Source organism: Epargyreus clarus, unplaced genomic scaffold (assembly GCF_041222505.1).
Source record: "Epargyreus clarus isolate Ecla_fem2 unplaced genomic scaffold, WU_Ecla_fem_2.2 ptg000005l, whole genome shotgun sequence".
In the NCBI taxonomy this organism is placed as follows: domain Eukaryota; kingdom Metazoa; phylum Arthropoda; class Insecta; order Lepidoptera; family Hesperiidae; genus Epargyreus; species Epargyreus clarus.
This window is the reverse complement of record NW_027332213.1, coordinates 69,506-95,503: the sequence shown is the minus strand read 5'-3', so window position 1 is coordinate 95,503 and position 25,998 is coordinate 69,506. Positions and strand designations below refer to the sequence as shown.

At 38.2% G+C, this 25,998-nt stretch overlaps 1 protein-coding gene across 1 annotated transcript in view; it reads left to right on the top strand.

Annotated features, from left to right (window-relative positions):
• Window positions 1–25,998, top strand: part of LOC140757872 (uncharacterized) — a 276,178-nt gene that overhangs the window by 234,375 nt on the left and 15,805 nt on the right. The window contains exons 2-6 of the mRNA XM_073093742.1: window positions 23,595–23,665; window positions 23,991–24,026; window positions 24,290–24,325; window positions 25,429–25,464; window positions 25,594–25,665. Of these exons, the coding sequence (XP_072949843.1) occupies window positions 23,595–23,665; window positions 23,991–24,026; window positions 24,290–24,325; window positions 25,429–25,464; window positions 25,594–25,665 (251 nt within the window). The remainder of the gene's footprint in view (window positions 1–23,594; window positions 23,666–23,990; window positions 24,027–24,289; window positions 24,326–25,428; window positions 25,465–25,593; window positions 25,666–25,998) is intronic.

The window sequence follows — 25,998 nt, the reverse complement described above, 5'->3', positions numbered from 1 at the left end:
TGGAGAAGAAAGCGATTAATCTCTACATTGGTATATCTCTATATTTATAACTTTACGTACATAAAAAATGATGTGTACCTACATAACACTTATTGAATATAGTAGTAAATGGTGGATGTCGCGAAGACATCTCATTTGCGTGTGTATGGCGAGGACGGGGGCGCGATCACGCGGCACCGCGGATTGTCATGCTAATAGCGCCCTCTGCCGGCCGCCGCGCGCGACACGACACCGACACGGCTGGGTACAGATTGACGCATCGGTTTATTATCATAATAATTGTAAGCAGTCATCATTTAAGGAAATTCGTACAAGGTTTACGTATTACATTTGTGCTACTAGATTTAAACCTACAGTTTTACAGCAAGTATTGGATATTAAATGCCGTTTTCAAAATGTTCCGTCTTAGTCCTCAAGAACAGCATTGCGTCTGTATCAATATTATACAGATATTCTATTTATTAGGGGTTGCACGATACGCGCGTACGTGAATGCTTATTTGATTTATTCAATAAGCTACTTGTATTAGTCAAGTCAAATCGTCGAAGCGTTTCCACATCAATTAAAAACATAAAATGTCCAGTGCCATCTTGAGAGGAGTCTGTAGCTAAGTATCTACTGAGGCACATTATGCGCTAAATATGTGAAAGGTTCAGTTCGTTCCCTCCACTTAACGAGATATAAGCCTAAGCAGGTCCCCTCAGCGACCTATATCCAGCGCCGCGTCGCCGCGTGCGCTCACGTATATCGGGGAAGTCATTACCGGTCCAAAGCATCTAGGAATTCTAGCTTTAACACCGTATTTAATATATTCTTCTATTCCTCGTAGGAACTCGTGGAATTTTACTAGCGAAAAATGCACACAATCGATAGTTAACGAGCATCACATAAAAAGTGGAACAGGAAAAAAGAACATTTCGTACATCGTAGCTATATTGCTAATATTTTTGTCTCTGAAATATAATAACTGATGATTTGACTAACTAGGGAAATGATTTCATAATCAATTCTACACAAAACCTACTTTCTGTGATCAAGATAACATTTACATTGAAGCCTATGGACACAAGAAAATCGGATCATAAAGGCGTGTCAAATGGCATTGTCTTTCAAAGGACTATTTATCATACTTTAGTTACTCATGTACAGATAGAATGAACTTTCTCTAACGATTGCTTGTTTCATATTGTACACTTCTGACATGCAATCAATCACACATGTAAACATATGTTTGGGTAATTATTGTAGCCACAAATAGATCGTACCGCGCGTCTTGTTCCTGTCAGTATTTTATCGGGATAGAAATGTTCTGTCCACTCTAATCTACCTACTCCACTTTCTCTTCGCCTGGTATGATGAAAGACCGATATGAAACATAGCTGTTACGTCACTTCGATAAATCCTATCTCGAAAGTTTCTTTGATCAACACCTAAGCTACTACGTGCTTGACACTACATGTGATAATGCCTTTTTAAGTAAAAGGGTTGTGAGTTCTGACGAATGCATTACATCACTAATTACTATACTAAATTGGCATTTGCTATTTTTTTGTTTCTTAATTTAATGCATCTATCATTTTAATCACGAATATTTTAAATCTACCCTTTTCCTGAAATCCAGAAACTCCACGTTGTATTAAGACAATATTAGCAAAAACAGTCATTTTACTCAATACCCCGAGGCACTCAAACACTAGCATGAAGTTAAACAAGTTTGCTTGAACAAAAAGAACATTGCAGCGATAATCTCGCTGTAACGGCCCCGCCGCGACTCCAACTTCTCAGATAAATTTTAATATTTAGTGGAAAGAAGTACTTCAAGTAGCCGCCTTTACAATGCAGTTGTTGCAAGATGCTCTACTGCAGACTATAAATTACATTGCTCGTAACTTATAAATGTACCGTACACGGGAACTTCTGCGACTTTCAAAATTAGCTTGTATTGTTGTTTGGTTACAAGAATGAGCAGTAAATTTTCTTATTATTTACATGGATTAATGATTCTAGTGAACCGCCGTAGATGGCCACGTGTAGTACCTAACCAAGTTACACTTTATCACAAGTAGGTTGTGCGGACCATAATGCCACGCATAAGTTCGATCGTTATAATTTAACGCTATTAAATCAACGCTGATTGAAACTGAAATAGTCATAATGCTGGTTACATTACATAGGCCAACACAAAGCAATTCTAGTAATGCCAACTTTTCATCGCGGCTGACAATACTCGTATGATGCCATAATAATAAAGTCGGTGTTACCAACGTGTTATGATTTTATTTCCTTACTTAATTGAACAATTTCCCATTCTTATTCTATTTTTAACATTATAGCCATGTTATTAATATGGATATTTTACTACATCCAGAGACTTGAATAATTCTAACCGGTAATTAAGCTCGTACCGCACCGATAATTCAAATCGTTACCGCTATTTGCTATATGTTACCCCTACATTTGTATCGTATGCAAACCGAGATGCATTTCGTGCAATGCAGGTCGTATGTCCTGATTAGCAACATCGGCTGAAAGCCCCGTCGGGGTCCGACTTCCCCGCTGTCCCCGCTCTTCCCATCCCGCGCCGCATTGTCCCGCTGTCCCGCGGACACTCAATCATTTAGCGAGTGCGTGCATCATTTAGCACGCGGTCCGCCGCCTTGCACTCAATCGAGTATGGTACAGAACGGGTATATCAGTAGGGTTAATAAGTGTGTGTAATAGTGCCAGCAGGTTGTTTGCTTTGTCTTTTACATGACAAATATACTGGTTTCAAGGAAAACCCTTTTCCGTAATCAAATACCCGACTAGATCTTTGCAGGAATTTATTTCGTTACTATATTGTCGTAAGCCTCATCCAGAAGCCTAATGTATTAAAAGTGTACATCAAAATTTATTTAATAATATATTTCCTTCCATAAGCCGTAACCTCTCCTTATCTTCATCCCAAAAATTTTGCCGGACTTAATGTAATTAGGAAATTATTTTGGTCTGTTTGTAGGTACATACGCAGTAACTGGAAAAGTTGTCGGATTTTAATTAAACGTTCTGTTTTTCGCTTACGCGTCGCCTACCTAATCTCCGAAGTTATAATTGTGCCACCGGGCTATGAGTTAAGGACGCTAAATAGGAAACTAAATTCCGCAAAGGAAATGATTTAGAGCTAAAACAGACTTAATTGTCGTTTGCCGAAAATTGGTGAAAATATTCACATTGTGAAAATTACAAAGTTCGCATTTTGTACATAACTATTTCGGAAAAACAGAAACAGTGACCACCGATCTCGAAGTAATAGATGAGAGAAAATTCAATTATATCTGTCGATCAAACAGATTAAAATTCATAATAATAATATATCTGAATATTTTTGTTCTCGATGGAATATGTCCAGATGTTCGATTAAACATTGAATTCGCAGAAAAGTAGTGACGTCATGATCTGGATATATTGACGAGGCGCAGAGGATGCGGGCGCCCGCCTCGTTACCCACTGTCAACACCGCCTTCTCAATGTCAGCTATTTGAGTTACAGTTTAGGAACTTCGCTTCGTGCATTTTATATTTCTAATTGCAACGTCCTCTGCGAAATACCAATAGGATCACTTTTCTTATGTGAATTCACTACCTCCAAAATATACCTAAGCAACTTAATAAATTTAAGCAATCAATTCTACAATCAATTCTTCAATCTGAAATATTCATGCATTTCGACAATAGATCGCACTTCAAGTGTAGATAAATTATAACCCGTTAATTATCGCTAAAAAGATGACGACAAAAAATAGGTTGCAGATCAGTTTGTGTCGAAAATACTGTAACTTACTAATATGACAATATTATTATAGCAAAGAAACAAATGAAGGATAGGGCGAAGGTTAAATAAAAAGCGGTTTGTCACGCGGTGGCCGACGTGACGTCACGGCGTGACGAATGGCGGCAGGTGTCCGCTCGCGTCGCGGCTCTGGATTAGAACAATACACGCTTGTCAAAGCTCCCACAAGCGTCACGTGGACCGCGCGAGCCGGTCGCGCCCGCGGCTATGATAAATGACACGGCCTTATCTCGAGTTTAGAAGAATAGGGTGCATTAACCCCGCCGCCCGGACGTGTCGCGGTAATCCACTCGAGCCTATTTACATGGCCGTATTTCCTCAATTTGTAACACGAGACGCATTAGACCGGACCTTTACCTAAACTTTCCTCCTTCTTTGATATATTTGATAGTAAAACTTGCTGGTGAGATAGTCGAATGCAGGACAACCATGGGCCATCCCTATTTTACCATACAACAGCAATATGACACGCTATTAAGAGAACATTTTGTTTTTTCAGGTAAGACTGATTTCAAACGACGTGAGTAACAGCGGTAAAGGCAAGGCACATAATACCGTACCGGATAATACCGTATCACTTAATTACAATCCTGCTTATGTAATAAGTGAAAGTATTTAAGGACAATATAGGTCACGAGGAGGCAGAGGCTGTGTATCATGAGCTGATTAATGAGTGAGTGATGGCAAGTGCGTCGCGGGCGGCGCCGGCGGTGCCAGCTGCCCGTAGATGTGCGGAGGACGAGACACTCCGCGGATACGAACCCTATGTCCTTTGTGTTTATGTTTTATTTATACTGGTCATACTCTTCCGAGTGTTTTCTTCATGATTGGACGAATATTCCGAACTAATGTCACAGGCACGTGAATGAATCATGCCGTAATAATGAGCCTCGGTTTGCGTCCTATCAACGTGTTGAAAAATCATCAAAATCATGATAAGAATTAAATCTTATTCTTATGTTAAACCCATACATGACGATATATTCAGATATTACTATTCTGATTGTACACACATAACGAATTTTCATTTTTATTTAAATATCAGTTAGTTTCTGATGATGTTAGAGTTAATGAGTTATCGCAGAAATTATACGACCAATATGGATAACTCCCAATATGAATTCCAATTGAAATTTTCAATTAATTATAGATTAACATAATTCCTAAAATAGTTATCATTATCCGCGTAAACGCATTGTACCCTTAACAAAGTGAAATACGCAAATGAGATATTGATTACCTTCGTGTGTTTAGATGACTTGTCAGATCTTTTTGTGTGTATATGCGGACTAAACGATAAAAACCTATCCTAGTGTAGCGCTGGGCTTGATAAATGTAGTGGTCACGGGCGAGTGTTCCGCGCCGCGACCACGTGACCTCTCCTTTGTGCGCCCGACACCGCGTTATTAATACATTCCTTTAATCATGCTTACATACGACCCTTGCTCTATTTACTCTCAATCCCGAAACTATAACAGCTGAACCTGCCTTAGTTTATAAACTTAAAACTTCTTGGAAGGTAGCAAAACCCTTTATATTTTGACCCCGGAGACACCATCGCTACACCTATTTCTGTCTTATAACATTAATTGTTCAGCGCTGCTGTGTTCTGATTTGGAGGGTAAGGGTGACATACTATCCGAAGCATTCCAACTTAATTCTCAGGGGTAGCAATGCATCTATGGTCAAACTCATGTAGAAATCTAATCTTATCAGAGGAAGGTTTCAGATGTCTATGGGCAGCAACAGCTACTTACCATTATGAATAATGCATATGATATTGGTAGTAATAATTAGGTACTTCTCATTGCTCTCAATATAAATATTACTTAATTGAAAGTGACAAATATAATTGGATCAACACATTAATCCGCGTTGTACTCATGTTTCTGTTTTGTCGAAAAACATGTGACCAGAACACGCTCGTTAATAACCTTCATGCGGGCAGCTGACAGCAGCATCTTATTCGGCGAGATGTTCTTGCTGGCAGCCGCCCAACGCCGCCCTCCGCCGCCCTCGGCCGCCCTCCGCCGCCCGCCTGACGATAAAGCACAGATAAAAAGGAAAGATGACCGCTTCTCGGTAATTTGATTTGATCTGCAATAAATTGTGTGCTGAAACGGGAACACATTGCCACCTGGTTGTAATGGACTTCTAATTTAAGCCGCTTGACGTTGCGTATTCATTTTCATTATTCCTAGTATTAATAATTTCTATCGTATATTGTAATATGAATTACAGCTCCTAAAACGTACGTACCTACGTTTAGTTTAGTAATACCAACAAACTTATAGTGATATTAATATTACAGCGAGATCGACTGTAACGTCCCTTACCTGTTATCATTTATTAACAAATGTAAACATAAAACAATAACGTTCATCACTGTTAAGCTACGAGTGTCAAATATTAGCACCGACTTCAGAAATATGTACTAAACCAACATTTATTTTAATTATTTTTTACTTTGTAGTGACATAGAAGTCGGTTGTATTTTTTTGTTAAAAATTTATTTTCACCCTTTTTAGTGGTGACATACTAACGTTTATATTAATATTATATAAGTTGTATAAACGTGATCATGAATAAACGTAAGGGTTGAATTCATACGGATTTGAACCACCCGCTCGCAGGGCGCTTCCGAGCCCTGCTCGCTTAGTTTTATATTGTCTTATATGTTCCAACCTAACCTAACCAATTCAATACAAAACATTATAGGCGAGGCTATATGAAATACTTTATTATTGGCTAGGTTGGGTTGGGATAGAAAAGTAAATAAATCAAACTAAGTGGTAAACTCTGCGAGTGACTCGGTTCAATTCACGAAGAAAAAATACAAAGTAAACGTTAACTATATTTGATATTTGTCACAATTATACCCATCGATTGAGGAATTACATATTTTGTCTCCAGAACCCACTCTGATCCTCATCCTATTTAAATGGGACCTACTTGTAGCAATTGTCCACACACGAAATTAAAGGCATTAAAAAGGTTCATAAACGGCAAAGTTATGGCTGTTATATTTACATGGGTTGAGGTGTTCCCTTCATTTTCTCCAGAACCCATCGATGGATCCTAACCATATTTATGTGGTACCAACTTCAAGTTCGTCTCTACACAATAAAAAAAGAATAATTAAAATCGGTCCACTAATGGCGGAGTAATTCGTGTACATACATAAAAATATATATATATATATACCGGCCGAATTGAGAACCACCTCCTTTTTGAAGTCGGTTAAAAATGATTTGATAGCCTAGTAGTTCAGAAACTCTACCTCATGATCGAGGGGTCCGAGGTTCAAATGCCAGGTATTACAAATTAATTATCACTTGCTTAAAGGGTGAAGGAAAACATCGTGAGGAAACCTAAGAAATCTTAGAAAAAATGTTTTCAAAGGTATGCGAAGTCTACCAATACACACTTGGACAGCGCGGTGGACTACGGCCTAATCCTTCTCATTCCGAGAGGGGATCCGTACCCAGCAGTGCGACAGTAATGGATTGTTGATGATGATAATGATACACGTAAAAACGTGAAAATTTCTAAATACCTTTGGTTAAGTTATTTACCCTGCACTCCTCCAAAGCATTTTCCGATTGTCCAACGATAACGGGTTAATATATAAGATGCATTACTACATGGCGTGTTCCTTGGGTATCTTATTGCAAAGCATCAGCAGGCACAAATCGCGCAACAGTTGTGTGGCGAGGCTTCGATCACGGCGTCACGTGGCGCCCGTCACGAGAGATCTCACGATACCAATAATGAGCTGCCGCACGCCGCCTCTACAGTTTCCACGCCGACGTGCAATCCCTTACTTTAAATTCAATAATCGTCGTATTTCCCCAAATTATAGTATGAACCAATAATACCTGTCGTAAAACGGTTACATCAGTTGTCAGAAGTTATCTGCTATTAGCACATGCCTACTATAGAAAGGGATTTTCTCTCTCTGGTGGTACCTCTACCACGCTTGGCTGTGGTGTGTGTCCTGCTCATGTTGATAATGGCAGTGGAAGCATAACTTTAAAGGAAGATGCAGCCACTCATCTCCTTGACACCAATGAATACAATCATGACTTAAGCTGCCGCAAGAAAACCTATACAACCAATTTGATGTTATTTCTTCAACTTTACGTGGTTTACGTGGACGAAACTAAAGAACCTTAAAGTCCATCGTCAATCCTTTAAACGACGTTGTCAGCCCTCTGCAACTTCAGCCTGTTATTTTGAAAGCTATTTCTGTAACTTTTGTTCGTCTACGAATCTCCTCGTTACAAATTTAGTCACGTAGCGAGTTATCAAGCATTGCTCTCTCCATAACTCGCCGGGATATTTCGAGCTTCCGGATAAGGCCTACAGTAAGGGGTATGTGTATATTGTACAAAGTGTAAATAAGCAAGGTCGCGTGTGACGGGGCGGGGGCGGGCGGCAGTGTCACGTCCGCGCTCGTACGTCTTGTCGCTCCTAATCCTCGCCGACGGACACTTTTTGGTGATAATGTGTGCTGTCCACCCCAACCTCACGTTAAGCTACGAATTTTGTGTAGATAAGATCAAAAATCCCCGGTTTTGAGTGAACGCTTATATAGTTTTGCAAGAAAGTTACGCTAAATTATGAGGCAGCTACCTAATTAAAATTTCAAGTCACTATTGCATTATATAATATATCAGTAACTTCACTACTATCGTCTCTTAATAGAAAAAAATATTCTTTGGACTTTTTTATAACGTATCTCCCCTACGTGATAGGACACCAACCCTTCGGATCATCCTCCTGTAATTCCTCGGAGAAAAATTGCAAGGTCCGAGCCTCCGCCGCCCTGCGTGCCCGGCGCCCTGACATCTGTCGAGACGCAATTCATCATAGCATTACCATAAATCATCTGTCAAATTGGATAAAAAATTTCATCACGTGTTTTGGGGCTTACGCGAGGTCTCATAGGATAAGATGAGTGAAGAATAGGCGTAGTAAAGATACTGAAAAAAGATTTGTAAAATACGGCTTAAAAATTTAGAATTTACGATAAAATAGACAGATTATTACTTTTTATACATGGACATAAGTCAGGATTTTAATACTTAAATAAGACAAATAAATGAAAATAATGAAATGAAATTTTTACATACATATTTTAATATTTTCATAAGGTACTGAAATATTAAATTTAACACTGTTAAACTGAAATTAATTTTCTATTTAACCAGTCATTTTATTTGCCAGGACAATAAACTCTGAAGCATTGCGATATGTTCTCTATTGAGTGCCGCGAGACATTCCATCTCTGTTATCTGCTAGGGATGCTGCTATCTCCTCAGGGAGCAATAAACACTAGCCGGGGCGGCACCCGCGACACCCTTCCATAACCACTCACTTAGAAATGTCTCTATAACTTCGGATTCTAAATATTAATAAAACCTTTGTGTAATGTTTGCCTTTGTCTATATTTGTAGGCAAGCAATGACCAAACTCGCGTGCGTTCGCATATAAAACATTGAATCAAAAATTATACAATAAACTTCGGTTTTGTAGCTCGCTTAATGACTTAGCGATCAAAAGAAGCTACCAGTTTCTGTGTTTCTCAATCTGATACGAAACAAACGGTTTAGTTTATCTGATTGTAATTCCCATAGCTTCCACGGTCTGTCGATGGTTGTGATATCTCGAGCTCCATCGCGGCCGGTCGCCCGGGCGGCAGTGCGGTAACGAGCGCGTCGCCGGCCATGCTCGCCTGGTAACGCGTTTATAAATATGGGAAGTGCTTTTTTAAACTATCTGCTTCATAACCACAAAATATCCATCATTATTCGTTCGTTCGTGTTTTAGTAAAATATAAATATAAACTTATCCCTAAATTTAATGCTTTACTAAAACCAACTGCGAGATAGAGCATTCTTATATTATGAGTAACTATAAAAATTAAATATCCAATTTTTTCACATTAAATATTAGTTTCACGTACTTAGGTAAATTATAATAAAAAGTCGGTAGCCCCACGGTTCAAAAGTTATAAGGAAAGACTTTGGCAGGCCAATATCTCATTAACTACCTACGTATATAAAAAACTTTTAAAACTAGTTCGCGCTGGCAGCAATCGCCATAAACAGTGAATTTTCGATAACCACCGCTTTACGAGCGCACTAAACCGCTCTCGTTCCGCCGCGCCTTTACGAGACCGCGGCTTTCATTAGCTTTATTAACTGTTCTCCGGAACAAGCTTTATGAGTCTAAACGTGACAAAATTTTATATGTTGCACATTTTGCAGACAAGATGATCTTTCAGCCGCTGGCGCAGCAGCGGTGGCCGAGTGAGCTAGTACTACGAGGTGTGTGTTCACAATTACTTAAACATCGTGCTTAAGATTGTGAACAAATGTATGCATGAGCAAATGTATGTAAATGAGATGACTTAAAATCTCTCATAAAATGTAACTTCAGTTGTAGTGACTATTTTATTTTTCATTCATACCAGCAGTCACATTTTCTCTGAATTATTTTCCATACAAAATTATGGTTCAATTACATGAGTATTCTAAATTCAAATAGCACTTTCGGAGTATTGATGTTTCTTGACAAAGTAACAGCTATTAGATACGACAACAACAGCGGACACAAACACCACATTCACGCGTCTTGCTAAACTTGTAACTGTTGCGTGCGCAAACTATAGTGCCGGAACACAGCGGGTGTCTCAAGACTCGTGTCGGTGGCCCCGAACTTGTGCCAGCTCCGAACTTGCCCCGAGCCCCAAACTTGCGCCCCCGAGCTGTTGTCCCGTCTTTTCCTGGATAACTTTAGCGCCAACTGCGCCGAACAAAGTACGCACGTGCGTTATCTGAGAAATTGGATTTCGACTTAGAAGTTGTTACGAAGCTACCAAAATGTTTATTAAGTTTGGGCAAACGTTCAATGGATTAAAACTTCAAAAGAGCCTCACACATTATTGCTCCCTATCGAATATATTTAACAACCGCGTTGGTGGTCTGCTTCATCTTAGTCTTCGATATCATTTTAGTCCTAGAAGAAACAGCTCAACTTTGATTTCATGTTTATTTAATATTAAAATACTATTAAGTAGAACTTTTTGCGTAAAAAGGTCATTTTTTTTTAAATTAATGAAAACAAAGTATGTACAAACAACTTTGAAGATTCATACCATGTGTTCACAAATTTCTGTACTTACTCCAACGTCGAAGCTGCAAAACAGTAAACATTTGAAATAAATTTCAGTCCTAAACAATTAGCACTTAGAAGTTTACAGAAGCGACGGCACTTATTCAACTAAAAGTATAAAGATTTCGTAAAACGTGACGAAGTTGCCGCAGTAGAGCCGCGTGTGACAGCGCGTCGCGGGGAACACGTGATATTCGTGAAAATATCGTTATCATCAAGAAGTTTCACGGAAGAGATGAAGATCGCTTAACTGTCGGCACGGTTACGTTTGCACAATTACGGCAAATGGATTCAATTAGAAATTGCCTCATACCGAGCGCGGTTGACGCTGCGCTCTCCGGAAGTCTCGTCAAAAGTAATGGACAATTACAATTGTTTATATTATTATTTTATTTGTACTGTTCTGATGATAGCAAGTCTTAGGTCTTTTCTTAAATATGCTTCTCACAAATCAATAGTATTACCTGCCCATAACTGAGAGAGGCGTGGAATATACTCTACCACGCTACGCCACATTGCATATTGCTAGACGACGGGATAAGGGTTAGTGGCTAAACTTTTTGGGGTGTTTTCCAACCGCCTAAATCCACGAGGCACTAATTTGTACTACTATACAGTGATGCCGACCAGAACGAATTTTGCCAATAACAATGTTCAATCTGCCTGTCAATCACGCCGAACGTAGCTTAACTCTAAATGTCGTTTGAGATTTCATAAAAAAAACTCAAGGTCTTGAAAATTGCAAAATATATTTCGAAAAACGTTCTGTAAAAGTTCTTTGAAAACGAAGCCTTAAAACAATTAATTAAGAGATAACCGCGCCGGATGGCCGCGGGAGGATGTGACTCAACCCCTCTCCCCTCCCTCCCCCGCATATAAACAACCCCCCAGAAACAAAGCGGTCGCATTTCACTCATAATTAACTGAAACAACATCGTACGAACCGTCTTATAAACTTTCTTCGTTTGTTCAAAGGAGCCGGAATAATTCGCGGTACAGAGAGCGCGCAATGGATCCGCGGCGGCGCGCGGCCCGCGCAGTGCGTCGGCAAATAGTTTACGTTACGCTCCCGTTAGGGGTCCAATGGACGAGACCTATTTCTCTAGTTGTCGATAATATCAAGGTTCCGTGGTTTTCCAAAGTGAATGTCAGTACTGTAGCGAATAAAGTTACCCACTAATGTTCAAATTATGAAAAATAAACATCATTTTTGAAAACTTCGAATGAGTTCCAAAATAAGGAAAGTGAATTACAAAAGAAAACTATTTGATATTTCGTCAGTTTTCTATAGAACATTTAAAATTTAAACACTATTTATAGATCTAACACTTTCTACAGGTATGTCTTTGCAGGGCCAAAGGCTTCCAGATGTAAACTGGGAAAATCCCATTTTGTGTTAACCTCGACGCTAGAATGTTGTCATTCTGAGCTATATTTTATTTAATAACAGGCCCTACTGCAGTAACATGTGATTAAATGGTAGAATAATTATTGTCCCGTTGAAAAGGAATATTCCAGACGGTCGTTCACATCGATGGACGAATTTATTTTTAGAATCCTTTTGTGTACTGTAATAATTGGTAACAAATACTGTGGTTGTTAAATTATAGCGCCCGCTTCGGTTTATGACTGAACAATTCATTTTAATATAATCAATAATTGTTATTTGTGTAACTCTGAATCTACGTACAAAAGTAAAATTTAGAATTTTTCTCGAGAATACATTTTGTGTAATAATCTGCTTGACATTGTAATAAAATGTATCACGATCTATCTGTTAACTATTTCATTTAATCAATCTTTACGTGAAGACAACTAAAATATGTTAGGCTGTTACTTGACGTTATTTTGTTAATTTACTTCATTAAGGCAGAATTTTTACAACTGTAAGATCAATCACTTTCTCCCGTTTCCTACATCCCATTGTTATACACCACAACCATACGCTACATGTTGGCTATCAATGTTCTCATGAGAATATGTTCCTGCGAGGAATGGTGTTTCTCTCACGGGGCGACGTGTAAACTTTCTTTTCGTTTCGACAGAGGTCAGAGGTGAACGTTTCATAAAAAAACAAACAAGTGTGTAACAAATATCCCGATTGTTTATTGGTCCTTTTGATAGCACACAAGGTGATATAGTGGCTCGCCTCAATATAAACTGGATATAACTATCCATACAGTTACATGCATGTCGTTATCAGCCCTTGGTAGCCTCGTTACTGACCTCGAATATTCTTTCTAAGTGAAACGTATTAGAATTAGGGCATAGGATAATGAACACTAACGGAGTACGGGCTATGTACAATAATATTATAGGGAAAAAAACCTTTTTATATCGAAAAGCGAAATGTTACAAACATTATATTTTCCTTTATCGTTAAACGAACTAACGAAGATAATTGCTTACATGTAAGCCTGGTCGCATTGATATTTTATAAAAAGTTATATATACGAAAATGATGTCTAAATGTATATTATTAACTTAGATTGAAGAAATTTGTATGAAGTTGCAGTTCTGCGTACACAATATAGTGGGAGAGTGTGGAGACGCGTGGCAACCGCCGTCGAGGCCTGTAACCTGTGCCTGTAACTCCTATTGTACTGCACGTAGCAACGTCGCCGCCGCTGAGTTAGCGCTGGTTTGAGGGCCTGGTGCATCCGGCTGCATTCCTTTTGTGTTCCACTTATAAAAATGATTTATATTATTCTTACAGAAAAAAACAATCGCATATTCATTCCGTTTCATACTTGATTTCGGCCCCAAGATCAAGAAAGAAGCTTATAATAGAGATATAATATTATTTAAAGTCTATTTTAAAATATATTCAGAAGTTATATTTCAATGAACGACGCAAATATGTAAATTGTACATGTGCGCAATTATTTTATTATTTATATGTATTCTTTGTAAAACATGAAAAGGACTCATGATTCTGCTCAAATAACAAGCTCTGACCCGTCATCAACAGAGAAGTGGCCGACACTCACGACAGCTGCCAACTACGATATACTTGTGTGTAGCCAGAGAAAACTTCTTCCCACTCTACGATCATGCATCTGGACCACATGACAGCAGCAGTCATCAGTGCTATGGACATGTTTTAAGATAAAACAGATTATAAATGAGTTATTTCGTACTACGTACGTATTAAATTGGTAATTTCTTTTGTATTCATTTTTTTCGTAAACGCTCGAATCATCATACTACAACTGCTTGGACGCACTTAAAAATATATTCATGAAGCCTGACTTACCGTTTTCTATTGGTATTTCAGTTTGAAGCAAGTAAAACCACACCTGCGGGGAGCTAACGAGGTTGTTCGCTGCGTCGTAGTCGTGTCACATAAAAATTCACAACATATACCCACAACTTTAACAGGCCCTGTGAAGCGACCCAAAAAGTGAACGTCAAAAACCTTAATTAACCTTAATTATACATAATCTTATCCGGGAAAATTACAAAGAAATTTGGGGGCCTTCAACGTAATTGTGTTTGAGTTGATAGCGGTGTTAAAGAGCGGCTAATATGTTTTTGATAGAGTGCTAGAGGTGGCTCCGGCATTTAACAACATTTAGGATAACATTATTGTAAGCTATTAGGAAGCAATACACAATTTAGGTGCTTTGAAAGTTGATGGTACTTAATCTTCATTCTCCGTTAAAATCGTATCTACATTAGACTAAATGGGTTCTCGGTTCATATTCGATATGACATGATAATCGTCGACACACGTCACAGATAGCGAGTAGACGTTAACTTAACAACAAAGTAGTATATTATTAGATACTATAAGTCGTATAAGTACCTATTTAAATATTTACAAGTATTTAAAATTTTTAGGCTACATGCCATAATTTTCTAATGAAAAACTAACTATCTGCATGGCCGCAAAATGTTTTATAGCGTCTCCATTTTATTTATCTTATCATTTATCCACAAATATTAATGAATAACCGTCACTGTTGCTATATTTTACCTCTTTTACCTCTACCGATAACTTTATTATATAGTCTCGACAGGTATTTATAAATTTCACAACTGTTCCAATAACACCTACTAATCAGATTGAAGATAGATCGGTAGAAAAAGTAGAAGATGAGGTATGTAGAGCGCGCGCGGCTCGCGACGCGGCGCCGGCGCGAGATTGATGGCCGCTGCGGTGGCGACACTTCACAGGAGATCATTTAACCGCACCGCCACTGCTGATCATCACTAATGGACAAATCCTTGGCGTTGTTCGAACGTCGTACTCGTAGTACTCGTGGTCGGTATGTGTGAGCTTCCGCGCGCTATTTTACCCGCGCGCTCTGATGTGCACGAGTTTCAAATTCTTACGCAAGTATGTACTTAGATATTTTCGCAATACGTGCTGTATTGCGTCTACTAACTCATTTTCTTTCAAGAAAATTAATCTTAATCACGATTCCAAACTTAGCCCCTCATTTCGATAAAATTTGCATAAATATAAGACGGATCTAAAAAAACGATTAAAAAGGAATTCAGTAAATTTTATTACAGATAATATTACAGAACTTGTATAACGCTATCAAATTATAGTATTACAATTAATGAATGAAGATTATTAGAGCACGCTCCATCACCAGTCTGGATACTAAAGTACTGACTCTGACGGGATTTCTGAAAATGCGAGTTGAAATTCATACTAAACCTAGTTTTAAGGTTTTCTAAAACCGTAATGACTACATGTACTAAACACAAGCAATCCGAAGATCGTCGGCATAGACGGCGCGCTGTCTGAGTGTACCTTATCTGCTCATTTCATATTCCGCACAACTTTTAATGCTAAATAACTTTTAACTTCGGGCCCTCATTAGGTATTCCTTCTGTATCTCCGAAACGGTTTAAATTTGCGTTACTCCCGTAATAAGCTGTAATAAACCCGCCTTACATCATTACTGTACATAATTTTATTAGATAGCAATCTCGTCGGAGATTCATACGCTCGAGTAATATCTTATTCATTAAAATGACTGGAGTCTTTTACGAGTGAAGTTATTACACAGACGTAAAGCAATATACTCGTATATTGATTAATATATTAAAATATGTTCATACTATGTTCAACATTTAGGCAAGTTTTCACATTTCAGCGACATTGGTTAGCAAAAACGAAGTATGCAAATAAAATAAAAAAATATCTGTAGTGGTTATACTTCACACTCTGGAATTAAGTAAGCTTGAAATACTCGGGCGCAATGACAACTATAACGTGGATAATTTATGTGTAGCCGTCACTAACATTTAACGTACATCGTTATCTGATTGGAATTAGTTATTTTACAAGCAATAACTTATAGGATATTTTCCTCTAGGAGATATGTAGACAACGGCGATATATCGAGTGTGTGAGAAGTGAAGTGTGTCGCCACTCGTGTCACAATGGCGGCCACAAAGCGCTGGGTGGCGGTGACGTCATCCTCGCCGCCGACAAAGCCCGCGTCGTTTGCACTCCGCTTTACCAGATACCCCATAGGACATTCCATACAAACACTGCAACTTATAAAATAAACTTGTGATTTTTGACACCAAATTCATAGTAAATCTCTAATCGTATTGGTAAGTAACACAGTCAGTAGTTTTTCATTCATTTTGAAATAGTATAGAATGATGGACTATATAAATGATTAACTGGAACTATTCCACGTTACTTTCTCTACTCCCATTTTAAGTTTAACTTATGCCATGTTTCGGTCCTATCATACTTATCATATACGTTATCAAAATGAAAAATTTCGACAAATGCGTGACACCATTAAAATTATTTAGAAATGTGAAATTTCAAAAGTACTCCTTTTCCAACTACATATACAAATTGAACACTGTACATATCTATTATAGTTTTTGGTAAGTGGCGTACCTACACATTCCATAGTGCAGTGGGCTAACGCGAATTATGTAGACGAGCCAGCCTGCAACTCCGCCGCTACCCGCGAGCAGTCGCGACCCTCCACTTCTCCAAACACAATATTTTCATTACGCACTCCGCGACCACCCCGGAAAAAATAAGATTACTTTCTGAAGTTTGGAGCAAAACGACGCTTAAGCGACGCTAACTCAATTTGCACGCAATTCCTCTCGCTGGGGCCGCATGGAGGGCATATTTTTTGCCGTACACTGTGGATTAAGTCGATTATCAAAATTTAGCGAAGGGCGGTAATGGCGGCATAATACTGTGTTGATTTGTGGCGCGGCGCACCTGCCGGCAGCGCCCGCCGCAGACACAGCGCCGCGACGCCACAACACATCGCCAACAACTTACAGCGATTCATCTTAAAGCTGCCACTTAATAGGATGCCTCGTAAAGCCATTTAACAGAAATAAGTGATTTCGTAGCAGAATAATCTTAGAAGATACGTGGAAAATAAAGAAATTTAAATTTATACCAATATGTACTATGTACCTACTCGTATATAAGATAATGTTTACAAAAATAATTACTTGACTGTTGCTTGTTAATAATGTTATTAAAATACATTCCAGATATTATGCATTCTAATCACTGCATAATTATTTTTTTAATCTTCTAAGCTTAGTATAACCAATGTAGCTAATCGATATCCTATAAGGCCGGCCAGAAGCCCAGAGGCGACGGAGAGCGGATGGTTAACTAATGTCGACAATTAACAACTTGCTAAATCAAGCCTGAATGTATTCCGGTCCCTGCATTCCCAATCGAGGCCAATATCAATTAATGGTCTGAAGATTTCCGTACCAAAGGAAGAAAGCAATTATAATAATCTGGCTTACAATAAAAACTCTGTTAATAAAATGGCTATGATGGGGAATTTTGCTTGGAATTATTACACAAAGCATATATAAAATTGTTTTCGGCGCATATCCATTATATTATAATATAAATTTAATATCGACGTATATCTCAGTACATTTTATAGCAGAAAGTTCATGTTTTTACAGACAATTAACTAGTCAATACAGTATTAGGAGGGGCTGACGTCTCGAGCCGAATTACGTCGGAATGTTCGATATTTAATTAAAGTGCCGCTTGCCCGTCCTCTGGACACGCAATTTGATTTCACTGGAGGCAAACACAAGTGGGTCGGCGGAGACGAGGACGCGCTAGGGACGGTCCAGACGCGAGCTACAGCAACGCTGCCACCGTCGCCGCCCGCGCCCGTACCATAGTAACTCATTGTTCACTATGCCCATACTATGCTTACTGACAACGATAGTGACCGCGCGTGCACGACATTTAATTGAAATAAAATACAAAGATGTAGTTCACCTGATGATAAGTGTATCACTGTTAAGTTGCTCACAGACATCTGTGTTATATCCTAAAGAGAAAACTAGATTCTTATTTTGAATCCGGCGTACTATTCCAATAGACGCTTGAAACCTTCAGTACCATACTTACCACACTCTTGAAACCATAAAATTAAGAAGTGGACACACTGCTTGGCTCCGGCGTTGTCACGACAACCGGCTTCTCATATAAATGACGAACCTAAAATAATGTATCGAGTAACTCTTGAGTTACTTCTGAATACTTTATTTTATATATTTTTAATTTAATACTATAAATTTCACAGTTACATGTGGTTTAATTTTTTTTGAAGTTTTATAATTTTAAAGAAAATATCTCATTCAACTCTAAAGCTAAATATCATCCATAAATTTAGCTTGACTTGGATAATAATTTATCCATTAATTTAACCCTAACGCCCTACTATATTTTAACCCCTAACGCCTGCTACTATATTTTAATAATCTACCACATCTACGTCTGCGTCCTTTAAAACGTGGTAGGTTATTCCAATGTAGCCTGTAAAGTGTTCTATACCCTGTAATTGTATATATAACAATTCTAGCTGCAATTACGAATTAAGTGATAAAAAAGGACAACACCACGGAACAAGAACTAGATTCTCTTGTTACGTGGACAACACCATTATACTACGGCCAATTTAATACGATCCAATTGTAATACCGAACAAAACAATATACGGTGAAATTCCTGTAAACTTTAGTAATAAATACATTTTTGTTTAAAAATAACATCGGCGGGATTTATTATGCCCGCGGGCGCAGCGCGAAATTACTGAGGAAAAATCTGATACGGGGATCATGTATAAGGGTCCCTTGTCTTATTATGATTGTAAGCGCGTGGCGCGCCCACCAGTGCGCCACACTCTCGAGCCACCTTGTTTATTTGCTATCAATCTACAGTTGGGTGTCGCCAGTATTTGTCTTTTCTGAGCCCTGTCAAGCTACTAATCACATATTTTGTACAATTTAATAGATTTTTTTATTTTAATCATTTACATTTGTGATAAGTGCATGTATAATGTATACATAATATGAAAAGAAATACTACATATAGTCGACAAATTATTTAAGAACACATGCAAATAAAAATATAACATAAGAATACAAAAAAACTTTGTAATTTAACATTTATGAACTTATGCGTTAGGAGCGTAGCCGTGTTGCCGCCCGCCCTGAGCCTGGGCGTTTATAAAAAAAACTGTTTCCTTGTATCTTTTACATCAAATTTGTCAAGATATTTAAATATTCATATAGATGCAATAAATGTATATTGATTTGGAACTACATACCTTTTAGTGTTCGTTATATTATTTGAAATATGATTATTTCATATCATAGTATAAATATTTAAGTGATTATTTGCAAACAATACATACATATTTCATTTAGATTTTTTTTTGTATCTATCTAACACCCGTCAAGAAAAACATTACTTTCTACATGATTTTACGTCATTTACAATTAATAACATAGAAATCTTAATCTTATAAAGTCTTCATATTTTATTTCCTGTTTTAGTGCGCTTTTAATAACGCCCGGGTGTCTTTATTACCAATGGGAAACAAAAGAAAACAAATACAATTTTCTTTTTCTTATTTTCCTATGACCCAATAAAACTCCTGTCTTATAAAAATAAATAGGATTCCGATCGTTTTCAACTCCTAATTAATTTTATTAGATTACAATCCGGGGAGACGATAAACTTCGTCGGATACTTGTAATTAAATAAATATTGGCGAAGTATTCAGACTACTTCCGACAGCTAACGACACCTCTTAAATTACTTTTGTTGTCATTCCTTTTTACACGCTTTTATTTTCCCTCGGTCTTAAGTTAAAAATACTTTTTTTATTTTTATTATATTACCAAGAAAAGAAAAAATCAAAACCAAAATTTTAGAATAAAAAAAAGTCTGATTAATATTTGTCATGATTTACGCATCATGTCATGTTTGTTATGGTTCGTAGCTGCGTAGCGCTCGTGGCATGCTACGTAGTAAGTCAAAATTATAACACTTTGACGCTTAAAAGTAGCATCATCAGAACGCCACTATGCAATAGATTATCATTAGTCTCAAAAAATCCATAAAGATACTGGTTAAATTAAAAACCTCTTTTGAAGGGAAAATGTGACTATATGTTTATACCTACATATCTTATCAAATCTTGATAGGCTCTGTGTAAATGCTCATACAGTGGCGGCGCGTAGCGCGCGGGCTCAGTGAATCTCGCGCCGCGCAAACAGGCCTTCACAAATGATAAAAACTGTTTACAAACGTAATTGAATGTGAAACGAACCCAATGAGGGCGGGATCAAAGCCGCGCCGCGGGCTCTCGCCCCGCTTTGTATCACGTTTTAATTCATTTTAAAGATGTTCAGCCCGCGGCCCGCGCCAACGATTTCATTCCAATGTGTTATTTTAAATACATACGAGAAAAAATTGTTACAAAGTCCTAACTAAAAATATATCTTGCTCGTGTAGTCATTCTTTACCTATTTTCTATAAGGAAATTATATTATCATTAAAGTTTTGTTTCCTATTTGCTTACTAGATATTTATGAGAAATCTTATTTGAAGAAGTTTAATTAATTCGCGTCGACCAGTCGTTTTACACTTTTGCTACGCATTTTACGTGTCGATCTGACATTTCTAATATTTTCTAAGATTATTTAGCGTCATTCCTTACATACACATTAACATTAAAATAGGTCCGATTATATGCGACCACACAAACCGCTGTCCTTCCCGGGGTCGCTTGCTGGACGGTTTGAGCTCCCACTCTTGCTGCCCGCAACCCCGGAAGCCCCTTTTAGTCGCCTCTTACGACAGGCAGAGGATACCGTAGCCCTATTCTGGTCCCGGTACTACAGGGATAAACCCATGGACACCTGAAATCAACCCTAGATAGGATTAGATATTCCGTATACCTGAGGTCAGCCACAGAGGCGCCGCTACCCCTGAGGACTAAGCTGGAACGCCTCAGAAAAGTATACTTACCACACCCTCCAAACCAGAACACAGCAGCACTTAGCACTGCTGTTATTAGACAGAAAAAAGTATGGCGGTGGTGTCGCCTGATTCGAAACACAAGGGTTCTACCACCTTCGTGAACAACTCGTAGGTATCTTGTATCGTAACAGTATCTCGTTCAACTTTAAAATAGTACTTATTTGTCTACCCATGTGTTTTGCAGTCATCAAAATAAATGTAAGCTAGAAACAAACAGGATAAAATTTTGGGATTAATAGTGCGTTATCTTTCGTTCTTCACTATAAGTGATAACTCCTGCTACTCGGTATATACACAGCCTCTGTCCGCGACACGCAATTTGTCCGGCAAATCAAATCAGACGCGCAGACACCTCCCTGCTCTGGCGGCGTTGCTCAGTCTAAGTGGGATTCTCGGCATTTAAGGCAAACTGAGTCTCTCTGAAACCAACTGACGTGGAAACAAGCTTCCAAATCTCGAAATTGTTAGAAAAGTCGCTTAAGTTTCAAACACTAATCTCCGATTTTTCAAATAGTTTGCACAAGTAATATTATAAAGTAATCTAAAAGATTTTTTTTATAACATTCTCAGTTATCTAAAACTTACAAACGCCAGACCCCTCTACTCTTGAAATAGTGTAGGCCGCGTTACAGTTCACGAGTGTTGTCGTCTGTGTTGCGATTTGTTCTTGAATGAATTTATATTTACTCGTATTATACAAAAAAAATCGCGCATTTCGTAGGCCATTCAGGATAATTTCTCTTTCAAATGTGATATTGCAAGTTTGTCGATTTACTGTCCCTTTAAAGGAGACTGGAAGGGAGGGTGAGCAGGTAATCGAGTTACCGTCCCGCCGCCGCGCCGCCCTCTGCCCTTTAATGCCGATCACGTTTAATGCGACGCGTCGGATAACGCCATTAATGTCCTAATTAAACCTTGATTTGAGTGTCTTGCCAGTTCATCTTGTAGTTCAGCTACCTCCAATAGAGTAGAACAAGTCCTTGTAAAAAAATACTCTTTTTATTCAATTATTGCGAATCCTGAATTACTGACCTTCCTGAAAATTGCGATAATCAATTTTGCATACAGTTTTTTTACTATACCCAGCACTTTTTTGTTTACTTTTTAAATCCTAAATGTCGACACATGTGATTGTCGATTGTATGTAACGCAATTACCGATGACTTTGCATTTGTCGTGCAAATGGGCTCCCATTATAGAGTAGTGTCGGCGGTACCGGGCGGGCGACTGCGGCCGCTCGGGCGCAGCAGCCGCGGACAGCTGTCGCGTACCGCGCTCCATTAAATTATGATGAGGAGGCGACTCACGGACAATGACAAGACTTAGGTCGCCGTCGTCTCAAAAGCGAGAAATCTAATTATCACTCAGATTTGTGAAAGGACGTTCATATTGTATGTATACGAATATTTTTCTTTCAATTTAAATAACTAACTCTTCAAATTCATAATTTTCTGTAAAAAATTCAAATGTTTATCTTTAGGTACATCAATCCTACCCAGGCACAAATGATGCGAAAAAAATTAAAGTTCACGATTCTTCCCCTCGGAACAAGAGAGTATTTGTGTGGTATTTATTAGTAATGTCACGATTTGACAGCGTGTCAAACCCAAATCGTTAAACTTAAAAGGTTGTAGGTATGTATGTATATTTAATACATAGAACCTAAACATATGATCGAGAATGCAGCCCGGGCGTGTCGTTACACCACCGACCATCATAAAACTGGACGCGTCCGTTGTTGGCTAATTACCTCGTAAAATTTGAGGGCAGTCGTTGCGCGCCGCCAGAGGGTGCCGCAGCACCACTATCACTCCGAGTGCACTCACTCATTTATACGGCGTACATCTACTCTAATTACGTATTAATTTATAAAAACTACCGAGAAATATTATGGACTATACATGTATATGTACATCAATATATGTATTAAATGCGACTGACTGTTACAATTATTTAAATATCGAATACAACTGCAATTACTATACCTACCTCATGTAATTTATTATGTAAATATGCTGTTTCCGATTATTAATTTACAGAATTTCATTTTATAAGTGATTTGAAATGAGTAATGTTTTTATTTTCGAAAATGAATAGATTTTTTAAATTCAAATTATACAGTTTCAGTTTTTATTAAAATCGGTCCCGTAATTCTTCTCAGCAATTTTAGCCATTCTAAACTTTCGGATTTAGCCATTCACGCCACGTTGAATAGTCCAAAGAATTGGTTATACTATAAATTAATATATTTAATTGTCATTTTCAGGACCTCCGGGCCCGCCGGGCAAGAGAGGAAAAAAAGGCAAGAAGGGAGACCCGGGCGAGTCGGGACCGCCGGTGAGTGCAATTTTACATTGTTCTGTATATACATTTACCCTGTATAATTTAAATAATACAATTATTAGAATAAATTTATTAACGTACTTAAATCGATAATTTGCTTTATATAGCTTTGCTTTCATTCCATTATTATCGACATTATCCCAATTTATCAACTACAATAGTGATGGTCAAAATAACATCAAGTGGGTTCACCCACTAATAATGTGTTATGTCGATACTAATGTGTCATGCGGCTGTGGATATCGTAGTAGCGAGCGCGGCCTCTGCACGCACATCGTATGGAAGTGCTTTGTTTGATTTTTGTTCATTTATTCCGCAGGGCCTAATGGGCGCGCCGGGCAAGAATGGATTCCCGGTACTTCATTTTTATTTTTTTATTATTTTACCAATATATTTTATTTTCTTTTCTTATTGTAAATATACACAAACGATATATAAACTTCACTGTACTCTTTACTGCACGTGTCTCACTGTTGGCATTGAATGAGCTATCTATCCTCGTCCACATCTTAAATATAAGTCGAATGAGTGTGATTCGGTGAGAACGGCCGAAGTGGTGCCATCAGTTAGCGCGTCTATCCTGTGGCTGTCCGTTGCTCAGTGTCGGTGACGTTTCAGGGGAGCAAGGGCGCGAAGGGCGAGCGCGGCTTCATGGTAAGCGCCGGCGCGGCCGGTCCGCCCCCGCCTCCCCGCCTCCACGCCTCGCCACCGCTTAACACAAGGACCTCGACAACTATCACTTATAAAGCTTTCAAATTCGTATTGGACGCACGTGTCATATTATAAAGAATAGAATCTTAAGAAGCAACTATATTAATATGTCTTAAAATTTCATATTACTATTCAAAATATTGAATAATCGAAGTTTCTGAAGGATTATTGAACCTGACGTTAATATTAACAATATGGACTGTAGCTGTAGCATTGAGCGGAAAAGCGGGGTTAGTTGCCGAGGTCTGGATATTAATCAGCTCATTCTGTGCATTAAAGTCTTCTAGTCTAAACTTGTAGTTGTCTTCCCTTGGCCTCTCGGGGTGAGGGTTGGTCGACTCCTTAAATATGCATTTAATTAGTGGAGTTTTGATTTTTTTTTATATTTCTACAATTCAAGTATTATAGTTAATGCAAATTTATGGAGTCGACAAAAGGTGTGAAGTTAAAATAATTATATTTTTGCATCCGGCCCACTTGCATCTACAGTTACAATTAGGTATGATATATATATTTATACCTCTTATTAAAATAAATTGTAATACAACTTTCGGGGCAAAAAAAAAGTTACCTATTAAATTAAAACTGATTTTCATTAGGTATGATTATTTTGGTTAACTGAAATATAAATATATATAGTTAACAAAATTGAACGCCTAGATGCGAGTGCGGGACTAATTTTTCAAACGTGACCACGTGACCACGTGACCGGTGTGACCGGAGCATGGGAATTAACCTTCCTTAAGTTTCCTTAATGTTTATAAAGACTTAATGCCTTAAATATTCCTGGTATCTCTGGTGTTGCATCTGTAGTTTGTAAAATAGAAACTGACATCTGTAGACGTCCTAACTGTCCTTAACATTGAAACCCAAATTGGTCCATCCGGTCCGTCTATCTCTTGCATAGTGAAGTTGAGTGAAGCAGTAGTTGACTAACAAGTTGATATGGTTTCACATTCAAACACTGAGTTGTTTGCGCTGATCAGGTTGAAACATGTACCTATTTCATAATATATCAATATTTACCATAATCTTTGTATTTACAGGGTCCGATAGGGTTGGATGGCCCCAAGGGTGACCCGGTATGTAAACATTATTATAACTACTAAGAAACTAACATACTAAGTTTTATTATATTTTTAATATTTATTCTACAGTAATTAGTTCACTTTGAAAGATGTTAAACAAGATACCTACTCGTGATATTCCAGGGCCGACCCGGCGACAAGGGCCAGAAGGGCGAGCACGGCAGCCCCGGCTTCGACGTGTTCGCCGCCGTTAAGGTGAGGCACCCACCCTAAGGCCCTTGCGTATCAGTTACTATGTTATATAATGTTACTGTTAAAACCAAACCAAACATAACTTGGTGAATGTAGGAATTTACTACAAAAGCGACGATTTTTCGGGCTTTGACCAATAGAAATTTTCATATATTAGGTTTTACCAATGATGATTAAGTCTCAGCTTCTGTGTGGTCTCTCAGATGATTTCGGAGTTTCATCGTTAGGAATCCGTAAGTTTTACTGGTAAATTCTAAGATTAGTTCGAACTGTTACAGTAACATATTATGTCATACATATGCGATATTATCCTTCGCGATTTAAGCAGGTGATTAA